General features: G+C 40.1%; 1 protein-coding gene across 1 annotated transcript in view; it reads left to right on the top strand.

Annotated features, from left to right (window-relative positions):
- kcnn1a (potassium intermediate/small conductance calcium-activated channel, subfamily N, member 1a) overlaps positions 1-21,916 on the top strand; it is a 41,655-nt gene that overhangs the window by 5,935 nt on the left and 13,804 nt on the right. Inside the window, exons 2-4 of the mRNA XM_040144654.1 lie at positions 9,420-9,893; positions 12,872-12,967; positions 13,931-14,349. Of these exons, the coding sequence (XP_040000588.1) occupies positions 9,420-9,893; positions 12,872-12,967; positions 13,931-14,349 (989 nt within the window). The remainder of the gene's footprint in view (positions 1-9,419; positions 9,894-12,871; positions 12,968-13,930; positions 14,350-21,916) is intronic.

Genomic DNA, 21,916 nt, shown 5'->3' with positions numbered 1-21,916 from the left:
AATAGGGCAATACTGTTGATTAGCTAAAATAAAGAGGATGCTTTAGAGAGCTGATTAGTTCAACATTGAAAATCTCTCTTAGTCCCTTTTCCACGTACAATGTCAAACCTATGGAGGCATTCGCACATTAGTATTAACACGGAGATATCAGATCTGAGATATTCAACTGACATTATACTGAGCCATCACCCATCTAACCTGGAATAGCCTCTTTTTAAATTCCAGTTTAATATTTTTTAAGTTCTGTGTTCTTTTGTTCTTTAGATTTTAAAAATTGTAATTTTCTCACATTTTCTTACTTGGTAAAGATAAATTTTGTAAAAAATTATATTAAATAACAAGAGAACAGTAAAGCAAAGATTTCACGAATTTGAAAGTAACTCTTTACAGTCATGGAAATTAAACTAACTAAAACTGCAAATGCTTCATGATTAAACCAATAGTAACAGCAGCCTAATCACAATAAATACCCATTATGTATCAAACATGTGGAAAAAGTGGTCCATTCCGAAATAAATTTAAATCCATTTTAACTGAGTGGTCCTTTCTTTCTTTTTACTTTCTTTCGTTTTTTTTCCCTGAATATCCACACTCTGCCTGATGCCTAAATTATGCCTAAAATACTCACCTACATGCGGCATGGCCTCCTCTGGAGTTATGTCGTCTATCGGTGGGTTTTACCACTAATAGTGCAAACAAACTAACTGATCTTTGAGTGGTCCTACTGGCCATTTTACAAGTCATAAGTCTTTGTCTGAGTAACCAACACTGGTTGAGTGACATTTACTGGTTTTCGGAATATTATGCAACAGTAAGCACTGCCTTCACTTCACTCATGTAATAACCACATTTTCAATAATACTCTTGCTTCATTAGTAAGCATAGCAATGATTATATATTATATTATATATAATTATGTATTGCAAAGCCTTTCTTCCTGATTGCTGTAAGTCAGGGGTTTTCAAAGTCTGACACTGTGATCCCCTTCCAGACAAAACTGAGACAACTCCGAGCCCCACAACACCTCTCGCCCCCCATGGAGGATGTAAACAGGAGGTATGCTGTATACTGTCCTAACAGACTCCATGGCAACTATATGGATAACCTTACACCTTACTATTATTTATCCTAGTATAAACATACTATTTAATACATGGTAGTGTTTAGAGGTTGATCTCATTCAGGTTCAATTTGTTAACCATTTTACCAGGATCAGTCCATCCTTTATGGCCCTGATCCACAAATCAAGTTTCTAACAACCCCCTGCTTTAATTTGCTGGAAATTAAAATTGCTCCTAATGAGGCAGGGGTGTCCCACAGGGAAAGTAACCCCCCTTCAGTTCTAAGCCTAATCTCCCCAGGACCTAGTTTATAAGACACACACTCACATGAGCACACATGGAGTAACCTTGTTGGGTCCTAATTATAATAGCACTGTGTCTCTGTTGAACACAGTGTGTTATTAGTCCTAACAATAACACATTCCCACAGGCATGTACCTGTGTCCTTTTTCTCCATGGAGGTTTTGTCTTGTTTTTGGCAACTGTTTTTTTAAAATCTCTAATTGAAGAATAAAAGAAAGAGGGAAAGCGAGGCAGGCTGAGCTTTGCTAGAAGCCAATAATTGACTCTTTTATCAAACTACCATCATTTTTAACTGCAGCTTGTGTGGAGACTGAATGTTCAGACAGTGATTCTGAAACAGAATTTTTATATTATATTGTTATATTTTTTGCATTAATTCTAAATATCTATAGTAGCTGTTGTATGTAGCCACAGCCCTTTTATCATGCATTATTTACTTGTTTTTGATGGATTTTTTTTAAGAATCCTCTTCAATCCTCTTTTTTAATATAATTTGCACATAATAGGATAATTTTTCTCTGCTTTATTACTGTATATTTTTACCACTGCATAAATATACAAAGGCCAAACTAATTATGGCTACATCATGTTTCGGGTAATTCATACAAAGAGTGAATGTGCTCTTTAAAACGATGCCAACACTTAGCTAAACAGTAGAAGAATCTCATCTTTTTTCTGCTGTGGGTTAATGCCATTGTCCCATATTTTCTCTAGTCTAGTTCTTTGCCTCAGTAAAGGTTATAGCATCCCTGAGGCGACTGCAGTGCTGGACTTGATTTTTGAAATGTTGCCACAATTTACTGTGTGTAGATTTAATTGTTGCTTTTTATTCTCTAGCTGAGTTGCTGGGTTGGGTCTTCACCCTGGGGATTTCATTAGACACTAGATATATATAGACACTACATAGCAGACCTCTACCACTTGCAGCTAATCGTCCTCACTAAATGACAGTGTGCATTTAAGCTAGCTGGTGGTGGTGGTCTTGAAAGTTTTACCAGCAAGGTCACTCACTACTTTCAAAACCGCCTTTGACCATTCCAGTAACAAAAATCATCAGTTCAAAGCACAGGACTTTGACAGTAGAAGTCGGCGTTTGTGTCTTGCATCCCTCCTGTTTGTAAGTTCAGGTTATCAAGACACTTGGTTAAGCTGAGGGAAAGATTGTGGTTTTGGTTGAAAATTGAAAAAGTCTTCGTGGCCCAGCTTGTGCTTCCAGTCAGTGTTGACATTTTCAGTATAAAACCAACACAATGATCCAACTGTTACCTTAACCAAGTGCTTTGAGTTACCGTAATATAACCATACAAATCTGATATAAATAAATGAATAAACGAATAAATAAACTGTAGTGAGAAAAAATGAAATAAACTGACACGAACATTTGGTGTGAACATTTTGCGCTGGCATTGCAGATACAACAGCAGTTTGCAGTGCGCGCATTTCCTCATCTAATGATAAAAAACATAAGTTGGGAACTATAAATAAAACATAACATACTTGCTACTTCAAATTATGAACATAATTATTAAGCTATAAAGTCGGGAAAAAAAATGCTCACTCTAAAATAAGTGGGGTCAGAATCAAATCTCACAATATTTTTGACTCACTACCTCAGTATTGATAATGCAACAGTATTTTCGGTATGGTTATGGACTTATCTGTAAAATATAATCGAAACTAAGGGTGGGTATCATCTCTGAGAGCAAATGTGCATATGGCCAAACAGGCCATTGTTCATTTCACCCACAAGAGGAAGAAAATTAAGTCCTTTTCTGTAATGAATTCAAATACAAACCCACGTAGCCAAATCCTACCCTACATTATACAATGAACTTTTCTCTGCAGTGCCTCCTCTGCCTCCCTAGTGCCTCACTTAAGGTGCAAACTAATGTTATGGTAAAGCAGGTTTTTTTGTTGTTTTTTTTTTTACAAAGTTATAAACAGCCTTACCTTTATCCACAATTTTTCCATCTGTCATGTTGAATATAAAATTCTTCATGCATTACTACTCAGATGGTGTTATGACTTTCTCCATTTTTTGTGTTAGCAAAGAGACCAGTAGCCTAGATTACTGATGGGGCAACGGGGCAGATGGACAGCGAATTTAGGGACACCTTCTTCTGGAGCACAAAGCACAGTCTGATGTCCTGATACACTGTTCATTTAGATTTTGAACAGATGATCAAAGATTGAACTTTTGGGTTTTACTTTTGAACATTTGAAAGCTAGTTTGAATTTCAGTAGTAACCCTACTATATTACAATATTGTGATGGTAAAAACACAGATAATATCAAGTCTCATGTCACAGTATCAATATGAAATCAATAATCAATCAACAATCAATGCGATGTTGGTGATACTGCTGCACAGCTTCTATCAGGACAGTTGGGTAAAGTACGCCAACTGCCAACTGTTTAAGATGTGTGCTTCACTGTATTGTGAAGTCATCACTTTGGTCTGAAGGTGTACAATACACACAATCAGAAATGAGTAGATGTGGGACGGGAAAAGTCTGAATAAATATATGGAGTCGAAAATCATGCACACCATGCACATTCTGCAATGTGCTTTTCATGTGTTTCAACACACATATTCCAGTCTTGTCCCACACACTCGCGTGCACACACACACACACACACACACACGCACCTGTCCACACACACAAGCTGCTCACCTCAGTGCACATCATGCAGCTGTCCACACACTTAATGACCTTACCAGACATGTGAAGTTGAAAACTCTTTGAACATTTGCTGCCTCCTCAATCCCTAGGACTGCTGTGTCTCTGTGAAACACTTACAGTAGCTTCAACTTATCCCACAGAAGCAGCAAATTTTTTAATAGCAGGCATCCCTGCAAAGACATAAGGACATAAAGTATGGGGCGATAATACTGGGTGCACAGAGACTCAACCTTTCTACTACTGCAAGGGAAATTATATTTTTAGTTAGACATTGATAAAGATTAAAAACTTTAATTTAAAGTGATATTACATGAAATGAATGCCTATGGTATTCATTTGGTTCTTCATTAAGTATGTATTGTTTATTTCCATCACCGCAGCACACGGAGGATGGAAGGATGGAGGATTTTCCTTTATGAATGTGGGGCTGCAGCCTCTGGTTTTCCTCCATCTTTACCAGCACTGAATAATGATCCACGTGCTGGTCAGAGATGGACAGAGGAGCCCTGATGCCTGCTGGCCTGTCAGAGAAATGTGACAGCGTCTAGTGTGCAGGGACAAACTGGAGAGTATAGCCTGCGGCTCTCAATCACGCCAGGGGCTGGCAGAGACACCCACAGGGAGCTGTCTTCCCTCTCTTTCATTTATCCCTTTCTCTTTCACCCCCTCTATCTTTCATGTTTCCTCAATTTCTCGATCTCTGCCGTATTTTGTCGCTTTTCCCTCTCCTTTTTTTCTTTTTTGTGATCCTCCTTTCATGTCAGCCTTGTCATCTTCTGTCCACTGTTCACAGATTTTACACATACACATGGATCTTCTTTAACAATTCCTCCTCATGCTTGTTTCGTCTGCATCAATATCCAACCTAATCCAATGCCTGGCTGAGGCTCAGCTTGTTCAACTAGCACACATATGCACACATCCTCCCACCCACATACACACACACACACATAATTAAACAGACTGGCATCCACATGCTCGAACTCACAAACACACACACACACACACACACACACACACACACACACACACACACACACACACACACACACACACACACACACACACACACACACACACACACACACACACACACAGAATTGAAAACATTTGATTTTATAAAGCACTATTCTGTTTTTAGGGTATATAAGCCTTCAAGACTGCAGCACAGTAGCCCCATACAAGACTAAAGAATGAGGTTTTCTATTAGATTTGAGCTGGCTGGAGAGAGAGAGACAAAAAGAGAGAGGGGCGAGCGAGGCAGAGAGTTACCCTCATTTAAACTGTTCTGCACTGAGGCTTTTCAATTTCATTATGAGGCTCCATTTCATAGAGCCCGAATGCTGCGTGCCATTCAGAATCAAAGTGAGCCACTGGCCGACTGGATGGGCAACCTCCCCGTGTGTCCTCTGTGGTGGCACCAGGGGACAACAAGGGCAATGCTGGACCGCCGTGCCCCTCTCCCGCACTGTGAAGCTGGGTTGGGTAGCTGGCTAAGTGGGCGAGAGTTTGGAAGTGATTGAGGGCTTTGAGGTTTTGGAATGGTAAGTGAGGACTCCTGCTGCAATGTCTGTGAAGGACTCTATAGTTTTACAGAAGAAAAAGTCATACATACAACATAGTATTTTGTAAGCTGTGTTTTACTTCTCTCTCCTCAATATGCCTGTGCAGATATTCTCTCTCTTATTTTTATTTATCTGGAATAAACAGAAACAGGAACATGTGTCAGTGTTCACACAAACTGACTGATGGAAAGTTTGCCCATATTTGTGTCAGTCCTGACCTGGTTCAGTGACGAATGATCACCAGAAACAGGTAACTAAAGCTGACAATGTAACAGCAGCCCTGCACTCTCGGCGTCCGTCATCAATCCCGTTCATTTACGATACTGGAGCAACACTTCTCGGGATGTTCTCCTTTTACATCTCAGGCTCTTACTTTGTCCCATGGATGTCACAACATGGCTATATCACTCTGATTTATCATCATGTAATTGGTTATTGGAAACCAAATTACGGGCTCATTTTGTGACTCACTTTTTATCTTTTAGGTTTAAACATTTTAAGGGGAAATGATCTTTTAGAGGCTTCTGGTTTTTATATTATATTTGGTTTTTACATATATTTCAGGGGAGGAACCCAAAGCCAGATTACAATGACATGGGTTCATATGTATTTAAATACATTTTTGTAGATATTAGTGTTTGGTTTGCTAATCCAAGTTGAAAATCAAGGAGAGCCCATATGGTGTGTGATGTGTTTGTCCAGTCTGGACCAGGGAAGATTTATGTCTAACTGTAATACAGACCTATCAGTCATCATTAGACCCATGATTTTTGGGTGTGTTACGTTATTTGACTCGCTGTTGTCTCTTAACTTGGGAAACTTAATATAAAAATGATCAAGACCATCATGTGTGATAAATGCCATACAGCCTGGTTTACACTCTGTTCTCAAATTTAAATATTAACATAAAATGCTACAAGTGCACTCAAAAAACCGAGGGATAGGTATGTCAGACAAGCCCTGAACTAGCACCAGAACATCTTATAAACAAACAAAAATGGCTCAATCTGACAATGATCTTTGACAAAAATCTTGGGATATAACTACAGTAAACGGTCTGGGAAAGACCAATCACAACTAATGGCTTTAACTTTGGTGATAGAGCAAGTTGGCTATTAATCATAGGGTTGGTGGTTCGGTCCTTGAGCAGGATACTGCATCCCATATTGTTCCTGGTGTTTGTGAATGCGTGTGAGGAAAAATGTAAGTTTTCTCTCAAACTAATGACGTAATGAAAGTCCCCTGTCAAAGGTAGTTTCTAACATTCCACTGTTGTGGTAAGACAGTAGTAGGACAAACAGTAAAGATACACTTATACTCTTACAAATGCACTAAACAATATAAGCAACATTTTCTACAAACATGCGCAACCTTTGTTTGAGGTAGTTGTCTTGGATTTTTTCTCAGATATTATAGTCCAGGACCCATATTTGCACATCAAGCATCTCAGAACCACTCTGTGAGTTTGACTGCAGCTAAAAATACCACAGAGTTATTTACTTCCCACACAAAAGCAGGAAATTCTCTTTTGCGAATGAATGACATCATGTTGTGACACTCAAAACCAAAGGAATAATGGATATTTTGTAGTTCCTCCGAACCAGTTGGCTGTGGATTCAACACATTCAAAAGACTGACAGGCTGATCTACGGTAGATCTAGATGCAGGAAAAAATCAAGCTATTCTCGCACCAGTAAAGACTTTAGAAACATTTACCAAAACTTATTAAAGTAGCCTACTAAATGACCTAGACAGTTTTGATTTTTTACACCAGTTGAGTTCAATCCAACAATATTTCTACACTATCTTGCTGCTTAGTCAGTACATGCATTGGCTACAATAATAGCAATATTTTCCTGGATGATATGGCAATGCTGTTGTTTCTTCTATCATTGTCTCTGCACAGCTGTGCTTCATGCTCAGTGGTATTTTGGAAAACCTGTGATTTTGCGGGATGGTGAGAAAAATAAAATTACGTCGTGACTGATTCTGGTTGTTGCATCTCTTACTCCAGTAAGTTGTAAACTGCAAGAATTCACCTTGGCAAAATGTACAATATGAGTCGCAAGGCACTCAGCATCTTTACGGAACTTGCTGTTATTTTGATTTGTTGAACTGAAATCAAATTTGCAAAATTCAGCACTTTTTGTTCTATTTTTATCCTCTTCTAAAGAGCAGCATCTTGACCACTATTGGCATATCAGTATCTTTTACTACAGTATTTCCTGTCATTCAAACCAAAAGTTCACTCACTGCACAGTCTTCAAAAGTGTAGAGGGGTCCTAATGGCACAGATTAAAAAGCAATTTAATACATAAAAAGGGATTAGAAACACTATGGGCTGCACTAATCCTTAACCTTTAGTCCTGTTCTCATGGAGCCACAATATGCGAAAGACGATAGCATCACAGGACCAGAGTTAGTAAATTTCCATTAGGGCTGCCTTTCTTTATTCCCACCAGCACATTTAAAGGCATTAGGCATGCTTTGTCAAGGCTAATAAAAAGGGCCAGCAGTGCTATCACACACCCCCGACTTGTTTCGGAAAAAGCACTGTTCCATGTGAAGTTTTCATAACCCATTATGATAATCTGCTCGAGTCTCTGAAGGGCAAGGGATAGACAGGCAGATAGATGCTTCTTTAGTGACTGCTCTACAGCCTCTGCATGGATAGAACATTTTCAGTCTGTGTAACCGGGACGGAAACTCACTCCTATCTGCCAGGAAGAGCAGAAACGATAGAAGACTAAATGTAAGAAGAGTCTCCACGGCATCAGGTTGGAAAACAAATGTGTAGGTGATTTTAGTCAGATAAGTGTAATGTATTCTCTCCTATCTCATTCAAATTAGAAATTATATACACACTGTACAATTTATTGATTGAACACATATTTATATGCCAACATATGCATGCATCACCACGTGTTCTTCAACTTGCTCCGAAGGTGCCCTTGACCTCAACACAAGATATATAGTGTACAGTATCCTTTGAGTTTCAAAATAGTTTCCCTCGTTTTTCCTCTTAAAATAGTGGGAATCTCACATTTTGTCTCTGTGGCATGCCTGATTAGAGAGGTTCCACATTTTCTTCTTCTGTGTTCTCTTTTGGGAAGGCCGCCGCTCATCTCTGCAGGGGAGGAGTGTTTCTCTGACAGGAAACAGGGTCATGCCGAACATTAATCATTCATATCTAAATTTGTGAAGCGCAAAGATTCAATTTTCTGCACTTTGTATGGTCCACTATTGGTTATATGGTTTTATTTATACATCAAAGTCAATTCATTATTCATTTGTTTTTGAGCCATCTAAATTTGATGCCATTTTCTTGAAGGAAAACTTGGTACACATGAAGCATACTGTCCAATAAAGGAAGAACACAAGGGGAGGTCTCAAGTTAAACTGTAGTTTTACAGTAAAACTACTGTTTTAGTTTTACTAATTTTTTTTTTTTTCAACACTTACCCACACAGGATTCTTAATGGGCAACCAATCCTCTGTTACCAGCTCTCAGGAAAATAAACCCTGCGTATTTGGGACTTTCTAACAAGAACTGTTGATATTGTGGGTTCATACTGTATGTTGGCCACATGTCCTCCTGAGCACTAAAACTGTCTGCTTTTATAACCAAAATTGTTTTGCAAGATCCTCCCCTCTCTTTGCCCTCTCCATAACCACATAGATATAACTCCCACATCAACGCTCTATTTAAAGTCTACCTGTGTGTGTGTCTCTTCAACCTACTGTCAGTTTTTACACCCTTTTTGTTGTGGTAGTATTGTATTTATCACTTTCCTTCGTGTTCACAGGCCACTACTGAGCAGAAGAAGCTGAGCCATGCTGGATCCAAGCCCTCCCTCTCCGAGAGCACCGGCCGACTCCCTCAGATAGCCATGAACACCTGCAAGTACAATGGCGGAGTGGTGAGACCACTAGTGGGCAGCCTGGCGTCCTCGTCGCGCCGCAACCTTGCGGAGCTCGACTCGGAGACGCAGCCCTTGCAGACGCTGCACAGCTCTGGCTTGGAGGTGGTGGTGTCCAAGGGCAACGGCGGCGAAGACCCCAGCAAGGCATCCAACGAGAGCTTGGTCCGGGAGGGCAGCGGGCGTGGCGGAGGCAGGGCGCCGCAAAAGAAGAATAGGGACATTGGCTACAAGCTTGGCCACCGGAGGGCGCTGTTTGAAAAGCGAAAGCGACTCAGCGATTACGCACTCATCTTCGGGATGTTTGGGATTGTTGTCATGGTGACAGAGACGGAACTGTCATGGGGGGTTTACACTAAGGTAGGTTGTGCATGTGTCTGATGCATGAGTGGGAGCCTTGTATGTTGTCATTGCTATTGTTAATTTTTGAGTTGTGTGGGGTTGGCAGCTGTCAGATTTATCAAGAGGGATTGTTAGCACAGACGCTGACATACATTATCTAACAAAAGTGTTGGGAATATTGCACAAATGCAAATAAAACGAAGTATCATGTGATTTGCACAATGAATTGCACAAAATCCTGCACAAAATATTCTGCTCAGTAATTTCTTGACTGTAGACCTGTTTTTTTTACTAGCGGAAAATTTTCATTATTGGCATCAGACTAGATTTTAGCCGAAGGATTGCTTCCTCTTCTGATAGCACTGGGGTTGTCTGTCATTCCCTTTAAAGGCCAGCATCTAAAATCACAGCCGGAGCAGGAGAGGAAGATGGAGTGAAGGATGGTGCAGGAAAAAGGATGAAGATATACACACATATATATGTATATATATATATATATATATATATATATATATATACAGTATATAGATTTAGAGAGAGATTGCATGTAGAAATGTAGAGATAAAGAGAAAGGTCAATAGGAATAAAAGATGGGAACGAAGTTCCAGATGTTTCAGACTGCCCGAGGGCATCGTTTACTCCTAGCAGATCAGAGTGGAGACAACACAGCAAGCTATAGGAACAAGTTGGACTCTTGAGCAAGGACACTAGCAAGCAGTTTGGATTCAGAGTAATGGTGACCAGGTCACCAACCCTTGTCCTGTTATTGTCCTTTTTTGTCAGTCAATCAGGTCTGTTGTGTCAGGGTATTTATGGCAGAATATCTTTGACTCAGTGCACTCAGAGCAGCTTCTACTACAGCATTTACTGGGCTCTTTACTTGGGAGCTGACATTGCAGTACACTGCAGTATATGATAGGTCACAGAACAGCTGTCTTTCATCTCTGGAAATAAGACCATCTTTTTCGTTATTGGCACAATCCATATATGAGTAGAAACTGAACTGAGGATCTCAATGGTGGTTTTGCATGCGTGAGCCCATTAACTACAAATTGTGTATTTTTTAAGAACTATTGATCGCCTGGGGTTGAAATATCATCACACACATTTCACGAATCATGGAATTATAAAGTCGATATGACTAACATGTTAGCAAACAGTTGTCTGTTATATTATTATCACGTGGTGCTGCAGCTGTGAGAAGGAGCCAGTTTCAAAACTCTGGTGCTTTCAAGGATGCTTTAACATCCATAATTTGAGAGTAACCTGCCAAAAAGCTTTTAATTCATGATCTATACTGTCAAAAATGTTGTATGTCAGCTGACATCTCAAATATTGGGGCAAATAAAAGCTTTTGGTGAGCTGTAGAAAATTTTGAGCATTAATTTATGTATGTGAGTTGTAGGGTAGGGCTAAAACATAGAAAACCACTGGTAAGTTCCTTTCATGAGGCATATATTTTTTCTCCAGTTGTGTCTGTCAGATGTATTTGAATTTTCAAATGTGTTTTCGATTACACATTGGTGTGTGTGAGTCGGCATAATATAGCAAGTCGGTGTCGTAATCTATAGGATGATTTATGGGGTTTTAAGCAAGTCAATAGGTTTGTCTGTGACTGTTACTAAGTGGGGTTCAGTCCATTCATCAAGTTGACTTTAGCTGAAATGGAAATTACCTCCCATCTCTGAGTGGCACAGCAACGCCGCCCATATCAGACAGGTAGCATGTGCTGCGGATGGTCACATCAGACAGGAGACACTTGAGGCTCTGCGAAGATTTTCTGAGTCCTGAAGGAGGGAAACATGTTAAGAGGCAGTGAGCACTGGGACTGAAAAATCCTTGAACCTATGGCAGGTAGATTAATTGGTTTACTCGGTGTTATTTCACCAGGGACTTCTCAAAACAATTTCAGACATTAGAATGTCTTGTGAACATGTCATCGACCTGAGGGGCAAAGCAATCTAGTTGATTGCTAAAAATACATTCTGTAATATGGACCACCAAAGGACAGAGTAATACCGAGCAGCTCTCACTGTCATCACACTGACGATTATGAACGATACTTCCACGTGTTGTTTTAGTCATTTGTTTGTTGGTGTTGTTATTATAATAACAACCCTATGATCATTAGCCTGCTGCAGAGCGGCATTTTTACACGATAGTTGATAAATTGATTTATCAAATGGCACTTTAGCAACATAGATGGGGAGACTTGAGTAGTACAGGTTCTCATTTCCTAGATCTATGGCCCCCATGTATACACATACACGCACACTGCAGCATTAGCATCCGGCTGGCCTATTTATCACCGGCAACACTTATCGTGGTGGCCCCCCTTTTAATGCCACACTTGCCTTTTCTGCACCTTCCATTAAATGGAAAGTCCCCCTGTTAGTGCTGGGCTTTGATTAATTGGTTGTTTAGATGGTGGGGGACGTCCATTGATAATATCAGCCTGCACCTACACCTGCAGATGCATTGTTTAGTGTTATCCTGACTGCACTGTTTGTGTGTAAAACCCCATTATATGGTCTCTGTTAGACTAGACTAATAAGTAGTGTGTGTGCATGTGTGTGTGTCTTTTTGTGTGTACTTTTGCATAAATGTGCTTATGTGTATGCATGTTTATTTGGGGACATTTATGCTACACGTTTATATTTTTTTTTTAAACCTATCGAATATGAAATGTTGAGTTACAGTATATTCGCTCAGCTTTCACTTGAATTCTACCTATTTTGCTGAACTACTCATTTCACCTTCTTGCAGTACCATACAAAAGAAACATCAGAAACCGGTCACTATTGCCATCTGTTGAGGCTAAATATAGAATCTGAAAATATGGAAAATGCACATTGTCAGTGAATGCAAATAACAGTTTATCTTTCTATTCCTATATTTAAGACTAGATTGTATATTGTAATAAAAAATGTCTTGACTGCTTTAATTTAACATGGCTATTTCTAATATTTTTTCCTGTTTTTCTTCTCTCACCATAGGAATCTTCATACTCATTTGCACTGAAATGCCTTATCAGCCTTTCCACTGTTATATTGCTTGGTCTTATAATAATGTACCATGCCCGGGAAATCCAGGTGAGTCCACCACAGAAAAAAATAACTTCATTTTATTCATTATACCAGCAGCTTTTGGGATCAGTGTGGTGATAATGATGATAGCAATAATGATAAGAAGGAGGAAGAGGATTTCTGATTTGGCAACTGAGCCTAACTAAAAACAGTTTTAATTGAAATATTATTTTTGTTATGCTAAAAAGGAAACGCTATAAAAATGAATTAATTATTATAATGAACTATAATAATAGAGGAGAGGATAATAATGCATCTATGATGTACAAAAAAAGGATCTTACCCGTCTAAATGCATTTATTTGATTGACTGTGATGACACAGTGACAACATTAGGGGCATTTTGTTCAATTATTAGAAAGCACTGTTTATAGACCAGCATCTCCTTTTCTGTTACTTAAAATATAAATCTATTTATTTAAGTAGTAAAACACACAAGCAATGAGTCTGTGGACCAGATTCATATGCTATGCTATGAGGATTGTTTTCTTTCCAGCATTTTACTGCATCTCATTTTATGTTTTGTTGTTAAGCTTGGTTTAAAGTTACTCTGGTTTACATGCCATATTCAGTATAAATCTTTATTGCTTGATCTGAGCTGCGTCAAACTTATCACATTTAATTAAAAGATCCAAATCTTGGATGCCACTTTTTATGGTTAAATTATACAAAATGATATTTTTCTAGATGTCTACTCCATCGTTTATACACATTTTATCCAATTTCAGCATGACCCCAGGAGAGCTTGACTAGAATTTTAAATAAAATCTGTTGATTTGGTCCAAAAAGCACTGGTCTCCCAACATGACTTTGTTACGATAAACACACGTCAGTGCAGTTGTAGAGGATATAAAAATTGGGGAAATGCTATAAAAAAATCCAATATCTCAAACAACAAACAAAATTTTTGCATATGGAAGAACGTACAAATACAAATACAAGTCTTTGGTGTATGTTTGTTTTTCTTCAGCTGTTTATGGTCGACAATGGTGCGGACGATTGGAGGATAGCCATGACGTATGAGCGGATCTTCTTCATCGTGCTAGAGCTGCTGGTGTGTGCCATCCATCCCATCCCTGGCCAGTACGTGTTCACCTGGACGGCGCGACTGGCCTTTACCTACACTCCGTCGGTGGCTGACGCTGACGTGGACATCATCCTCTCCATCCCCATGTTCCTGAGACTCTACCTGATTGGCAGGGTCATGTTACTCCACAGCAAGCTGTTCACGGACGCTTCGTCTCGCAGCATTGGCGCCCTCAACAAGATCAACTTCAACACACGCTTTGTCATGAAGACCCTCATGACCATTTGTCCAGGAACTGTTCTGCTGGTGTTCAGTATATCCTCCTGGATCATTGCTGCATGGACTGTGCGCGTCTGTGAGAGGTAAACACAGGGTTGTCAATAATGGCCAAATAATGGCCAAATTGAAAAACTAAATGGCTGATGCACAATCACACGTTGTGGATTACTAGAAACCTTTTCTTCCTTCACTCTTGTCACCGTTTTGTCCCACGCTTCTCAGTGTTACCTTTGTTTCTGTCGCTCATCTGCACTGGTCCACAGAAATGTGTGGAATCATCAGGATAGTTTACATGTTAATACTGTACACGTGTACAGAAAGGCATACACAGATACACCCAAATACTATTTCACTGCCTGAGTGTTTAAAAACACCCTGACATGTGTTTCATTAGCTCAGCAATTGCTCCACAACTCCCCACTCCTTGTTTTTATTGCTATTTTAGATGGCTTGTCCATAATTCATGAGTGTCTAATTGTTTGTTTGCTGAATGGTTTGTTTTAGTAATGCAGAGCAGCCCCCAGGATCCCCTAACCCGTTTTCTCCCAAAACTGCGCATCGGGCTTCGTCTCAAGGGGGCAGCAACAATTCTCACTGAAAATGAAAGAGGCAGGGAGGAATGAAAAGCTTTTTTTTTCCTTTCTCGTTTTGGATTTGCATAGGGAAATGAGACGTTAATGCCAGCTTTGATGTTTTAAAGTCATTTTTGCATAGTTGGATTGGAAAGGGGACTTGAGTGGGGTGGGTGGAGAGTGGAAAATCTATAGCAGCAGTTCTTGTCAGACCCAATGTGATACTGTACATGTGCTGCACTGTAAAAGTTAAGCCTCAGCTCAGAGGAAGGCTTTGCTCTCAGTCTTTCAGCCAGGCCCTGTCTACAGATGCTCAGTGTCCTCCTGCAGCTTGCCTCGCCTGCTTTTACTAAGTACCTCCCCTCCCTTCCTCTGCCTCTCTTCTTAACTTCCCCCTCCCGTTTTAACACCTGTCACTAACCATCCCCCCTCGCACGCCCGACCCTGGATCCTCTCTGACCCTCAGCACCTCTAACTGTTGGCTGGTGGGTTTAAACCTCACTGGGGGAGCCCAATCGGCTGATCTTTGACACCAGCTCCACTGGAAGGCTGAGGCAGGACAGTGAGGTGTAACAGACACCAGAGTTCACAATAAACTTGATATCTGCATCCTTTCAAAACAACACAATGGCCATTTTTAATACTTTAAGTAGTGTCTCTATACAGTCCCGTTCATGGCTATTGCTACACACTCTCTTTCACTATCTCTCTTTATTATTCCCAATTGATCATATTGCCAACATTCATTCTCTAGTACCTCATTATATAAGACAGGAATTCCATATGATTTACACTAGGAAAAACTACCACAGGGGACATATGACACTGCACATCACAGTACGCTGGTGTCAATTTGGAAATTTGGATTTTAATAGATGATTAGATGAGAACCACAGAATCTCTGATAGAGTCTTGGTAGATTGGTTTGATCACACACACATCCACACATTCTTTGACACTCACTTTCCATGAGCAGTGCATGCCGTTAGTCCCTTGGTTTCAGTTTCAGATTAACGTGTGTTCAGATGGGTGGATTTGTGTACGTATGTCTACGTGTGTTACTACGGATGGGTGCAAGCATGCACATGTGTGCGTGCATGTGTGTGTGTGCATGTGTGTGTGTGTGTGTGTGTGTGTGTGTGTGTGTGTGTGTGTGTGTGTGTGTGTTTGTATAATGTTTTGTTGTACTTTCTATTTCCCCACTATGCTGCTCCATAGGGATACCATGTGAGTCCTCGTTCTCCAGCCGTGGAAAAACCAACTTATCATTTTGCACCGAGCTGGCGCCACTGCTGCCCCGAGTGGGGTTTGGAGGGTGGGGGTGGTAGTGGGGAGAAGGGGCAGCCCCTCTACAACAATTAACCGAGGATCCTTTCCAAACTCAGTATGGCAAAGGAGGATTAAGTAGGCCATCTAGTTGGCATGAAAATGGCACCATCCTTCTGCTAAGAAAACAGGCTTTTAGTTGCTATAGGAGGACAGCAAAGACCAACGGTGTGAGCAGCACTTTGAAGCAAGCGTCTCTTTGCTAACTGTTGTATGTTAGGCCAGTAGGGAGTGGAGGAGGAGGAGGAGGAGGAGGAGGAGGAGGAGGAGGAAGAGAAAATTTGTGCTAAAACGGAGCAGCTCCTTTAAGTCACCTTCATGAGTCTGCCAGAGGGCAATTTGTCTTTTCTCATTTTTTCTCTCCCTCTCCTTATGCAATTGTTATAGATCTATACTGCACAAAAAGTCTTTAACAGCAACTCCAAAGATTTGCCGAGGAGCAAAAGCCTTTCTGTTCTTTGTGTTCACGCATTACCATCCCATTATGTGTCTCCCTTCACAAAATTAATTGAAGAGTGTTGTAGCGTTTTCCACAGACTTTTGTTGCTTCTACTGCGAAGGTTTGCTCTAGAAATGATCTCCTGTAGCAAAAAAGAAGGTCTGATATCCAAGTAGAGGACAAATGTCAAATCATTTTGCGTACTAGTTAGTGTCATTTTGGTCTGGGGTGAGTCTTACTATCTAGCACAGCATGATTTTGGTCACCAACTAAGTATGACTAATGTTACACACTTCAAAGCTAGTCAGGTAAATGAAGGCATTGCTTTTCATTGTTGCAGTTTCTTTAATGGAGACACTACTGAAGGAGGAGTTCCTTCTGTGCTGAAAGCAGTGTCTCCAGTTTTTGTTTACATCCATGAATCGAATGTCCCCATCCCCCTTCGTCCTCTCCTTTTGCAAACATCGAAACAGCATGCAGGTTTCCATGTTTACTTATCTAATCCCATCATTTCAAGTAAAATAAAAGGGGAAAAAAGAGGCGCTTGTTTCCCAAAGTGCTGTGTGTGACTTTTGTGTCTTCTTTTAAATGCGCCGTTACACTGTCACATTGACCACGCTCCTGAGCCAATCAAAAGGCAGTACGATGTGAGATTGGACGAGCACGGAGTCTACCTGGAAAATGCGTAGATGGGGGGAATGAAAGACACATAACCAGTGGAACAGAGAGGGATGGAGGGGTAGAGGGAGGATGGAGTTGGGAGGATGCTAATATTATAGTAGATGGATTAAACGCTGGTCACTGGCCGCCTTTTCCTTCTTTCTTGATACAGCCCATCTTCAGAGCTAACCTACCTCAACTAAGCTCCTTAACTAAGCTCTTTTGGTTTCTTCCTCACTAACATAAGGCTCCCTCCCTCTCTCTCTCACTCCTGACTGATCCTTTGAAGATCTCCTACTGTACCCATCTTACGTGGCATGCTTTGCAGTTTTTCCTCATCTCTCCCTACTACTGAATCCCTGTCCCTTTGCCTTCCCTTATCCATAAGAAACAGGCCCAATCCGACCAGAACTCAGTTACACATGTGCATGCATGCCTTGCCTGCCTCCCTGGTTTCTCGCTCCTTTTTCTCTTTAACTGTTATCTAATTTTCTTTCTCTCCTGTCTTAACTCTGTTATCTGCAACAAAACGCTCTATTTCAAGGCGATATGAGACTGCTGTTTCTCACCTCGCTTTTCCAGTGAGGACCCGTAGGCTATGTAAAAGACAAGCTCTCAGAAAGTTTAGCTAACTTTCCCTCAGAGCGCTGCACCAGACTATCAGGCTTGAGCTACTAGTCAGCTAAACCCACAACCAAGGTCTGACACCCAGATTGTGTCTTCGCTTAGCCACAAGATACAAACAGTGCCAGCCAAGAACAGACTGTCCAAATGTCCAACCAGGGAAACACACACCAGTGCAACTTGAACTTTCTCACACCAACCCCAGGTTTACATTAAATATTCAGGTAAATTTTACAACTTTGCGATTTCCAGGCTAACACACATCCAGTGCAAACACACTGATCTGTCACTGAACGGACACAAATCTGACAGTGATAGTGTTAGTTGGTTATTATAGTAGATTCATATTTAGAATGTAATGCAACAACATTACATTCCTTCGTGGCAACAGAAAGTGCCACCTTGATTATACCGGCTTAACGGATGATGACAACTCTGAAATGTATCCATTAGTTCCAAGAAGTTGAGTCTCTCCAAGCATTTCTGTCAACAAATACCAACAAATCTGTTTGCAGAACAAACACACTCCCCATTAAAAGACGATCAAAAACAAGACAGAACCCCAAGGCTCACAAAGTTAACTGTCTATATATACATATAGTACCTTATTCACTGTCAGACTAAGTTTCTAATATACTTTTACCCTCGTTCACAAGATTATCTTTAAAATGTGCATCTCTTCCACAAAGACAGACAGATCCTATGCAAACTGTTGCAACCTCAATGACAGGGGGATTCTCTATGGTTTGATGACTTGATCTGATAATGTGGTCTTAACTATGCATGCTAAGCAGGCATAGTATTGATTGCAGCCTATGGCAAAGTCATATATAGCCCACAAAGCATGTTTGCATAACAAGGAATGTGAAAGTGATAAACATCCCAAGATATGATCAGAATATGCACTGAGGATCATGAGCCGAACCAGTGCTGTTCTTTGCTTAAAAGACAGGTAGTGGTAGCTTAAAATAAAAGGTTCCTCTATATGTTACTATTATTATTTTTTTAGTCTGGTTTAGAGATAAACGACACTTAGCACAACATTAAGTTTCAGCAATAGTATTTTTTTGTTTCTGAAAGTTACAAAAAGTGTTCTGAAAGCCATACTAGCAGTGAGAACATTATTCCTACCAGTTTAAGAGAATCATGACTCTGACGTAGCTGCTGTGACTATGAAGTGCTACCATCTGCCTAATGTATCAGTTGCTAGGTAGGTAGTTGTGCTCATCTACTTGTGAGCATAACTACTTTAGAATTTGTTTCAAATTTAGCATTTTCTAAACTAGTCTGAGATTTGAAAGAAGGCTTTAATTTTCCTGTTGATGTCTCACGGCAGAAATTGACTTAATGCGGGGTCTCATGCTCTCTAGATTTGTTTTCATGTGAAATTTGAGCGATGGCAGAGAAGAAAAGATGTTTAATGGTGTAGGTGTTATTAACAAGCAAATATGGTAATACCAAGAGTAGCTCTAAACATCTGATTTCAATGCATGCCTTTAAACTGCATGACTACAGTGTTTTTGATAGCTTACTTTTGATTACTGAATCCCTGCAAGCTTTACTTTAGGTAAAATCTATTATCTATTAACTTTTGAGTGACAATAAAACTTTTAGCCCAAGTTAAATTCAAAAAAAAAAATTCAACTAAGCCATAAAGTATGTCAAATGCCTTTGCAGAGTCAACTCTCCTTGTCTTTTTATACCTTAGAAGATGCCCTCGTTGACAAACTGTAACAAAACCAACTAAAATCTTGCCATTGCTGATAACATCATATCAAAATTGTTTCATCGGCCTCAGACCTTCACTTCCATGCAGATACAGTAAAGTTTTATAATACCAAATACACTTTCCTGCATTTACAGTATCTCTGACTCTTTTGTTTTGTTAATATGTACAAGCTGAAAAGCCCATAAATGTCACAAAATGTGCTGACAGTTCTTGTGAGTCGGGGGGAACAGAGAAATAGATCAGACAATGGTAGTCAGACACAGGACTCATTTCTATACCGTTATTATTGAAATGCTTGGTTTCCTATATATGCTGTAATGCTGCTATGTGCAAGACACCTTATGTGATACCGGGCAATTAGACTAAATCAGTGCTATAAAACCTTTATATACCCCCAACAGTTTATCAGACAGTGTTGGGTCAAGGAATTGAAAGGAAGGAATTAAAAAATTGAAAACCTTAAAATGTTTTGGGCAAGTATTTTATGGGGCACCTGTATGGGGGCTCATTTGAAGAAGTCAGTTGGTAATCCCACAGGTGCAAGCACAACCTTAAAGCCAGACTTGGTTTTATGGGCAAAAGAAGAGCAAATAAGATATTTTGTGTAGTGCACAGTGCATTGGGAAGACTGGGAACATAAAAGAAAATGTTTAAATGCACTGAGTTGGCAGTGGAGGTGGAGTGGTGGTGTATCAAAATCTCCCCTGAAGGTTGGATGGTTCTCAGCAAAGTAAACCTTAACACTACGGGGTATATGATGAATTCCATTGAACACATTACTTCTGGGAGCAAAATAACTTTTTAAAAATTACATGGGGACTATCGTGAATTTATTTTCAGCTTGAGCACGAGCACAGGTTTGTTTACATTTGTCTTTAGTATTGAGATTGGCAGGGGCTGGGATTCTTACTTACTGCTGAGTTTTTTTTGCAGGTGTCTCCAGCCTAATTCAGTGGAACATCTGTAATACAATACTCGCTATCTGATAACCCTAGAGACATAACTGGACTCCAGCCTTGAAACATTAAGATTAAGGGGCTTTGTGAACAACGCTTCCTGTCTAGTGGCCTTGCAGATTAAGAAGGACACTTGCAGCAGGTCAAAGAAAGGGCCTGACTGAAGTGTTCAGTTTAAATATGAAAGTTTGAGAGGGTAGTGCCACAAGATTGTGTCAGGGGCTTACTTTAGCTGACATCTTTTACTTCATCATTTGTAATAGAATGACTTGCAAGATATCTAACCAGTTACACCATTGTGGTGTACACTTTGGAAGTTTAATAAGTCTGATTGAGATTCACAAACACACATTTGATCATTTCTTGCAACTAAAGCCTGAAGCTTGCCTCGCTGCCTAAACTTCAAGTCAGCAAATCCAGGCAGGTCTTTACGTCTGGATTCACATCTTAGTTGGTTGACAGCATAACATTAAGCATAGTTTATTAATAAAGTCCAATCATGTTACCATTGGTAAAACAAAATAATTTAGTTCCTGGCAACAATTACACAGTTGGTGTAACAGAGAGTGATATCATCCTACAGAGCTGAGGGCTCATTGAATCACACTTAATGGAAAGCTGGCGTCTGGTTTCTGCCACACAGCAGGCCTCTCTTTTGGTTTATATTTTATGCTGATTGGCTAATATACAATTACAACACACCTTGTAAGACTGCTACTCCCCCATGTTTGATTTCCTGTGACATTGAGGCCCTCGCCTGGTCAGGTTATCATTCAAGTTCAGGCACGAAGCCAAGAGGTGAAGATGGCTGCAGATACTACTTCCGGTCCCCTGCTTATATGTTTGAATTGCAGTTAATGGAAAACAAGTGCAATGATACTTCACATATATATAATGAAACCTTCCTTACAGTATAGTTAAGCTTTTTGGTTAACACATTACAGGGAAACCAGGGAAAGAGTACACATGCAAATAAGATGTGGGGTGACTCAAAGTCTGTGTTTTTCTAAGTAGAAATGTTTTGGTTTTTTTTCAAGCTAGAAAGCGCGTTGTGTAACTTTCTAAACAGTTCCTTGTGTACTTATGTTTAGACTACAGGTTCCTGAAAGATGAAATATCAGTTGTGACAAGACTAAGAGACTACAGCCATGCTAGCAGCTCTGTGAGGCTGTACTTAGGCACAGTGCTTTGAGCTAAATGCTAAGGCCAGGATGCTAACACGCTCACAATGACAGCGTTTACATACTGCTGGTTAGCAAGTATAATGTTTATCATGTTCATCATCTTGGTTTAGCGTGTTAGCACACTAACATTTGCTAATCAGGGTAAGGGTTAGTACAGCTG

The sequence above is a fragment of the Xiphias gladius genome, chromosome 14 (assembly GCF_016859285.1).
Source record: "Xiphias gladius isolate SHS-SW01 ecotype Sanya breed wild chromosome 14, ASM1685928v1, whole genome shotgun sequence".
NCBI classification, from domain to species: Eukaryota; Metazoa; Chordata; class Actinopteri; order Istiophoriformes; family Xiphiidae; genus Xiphias; species Xiphias gladius.
Note: the sequence above shows the minus strand (reverse complement) of the source record. Positions and strands in the feature narration are given on the sequence as shown.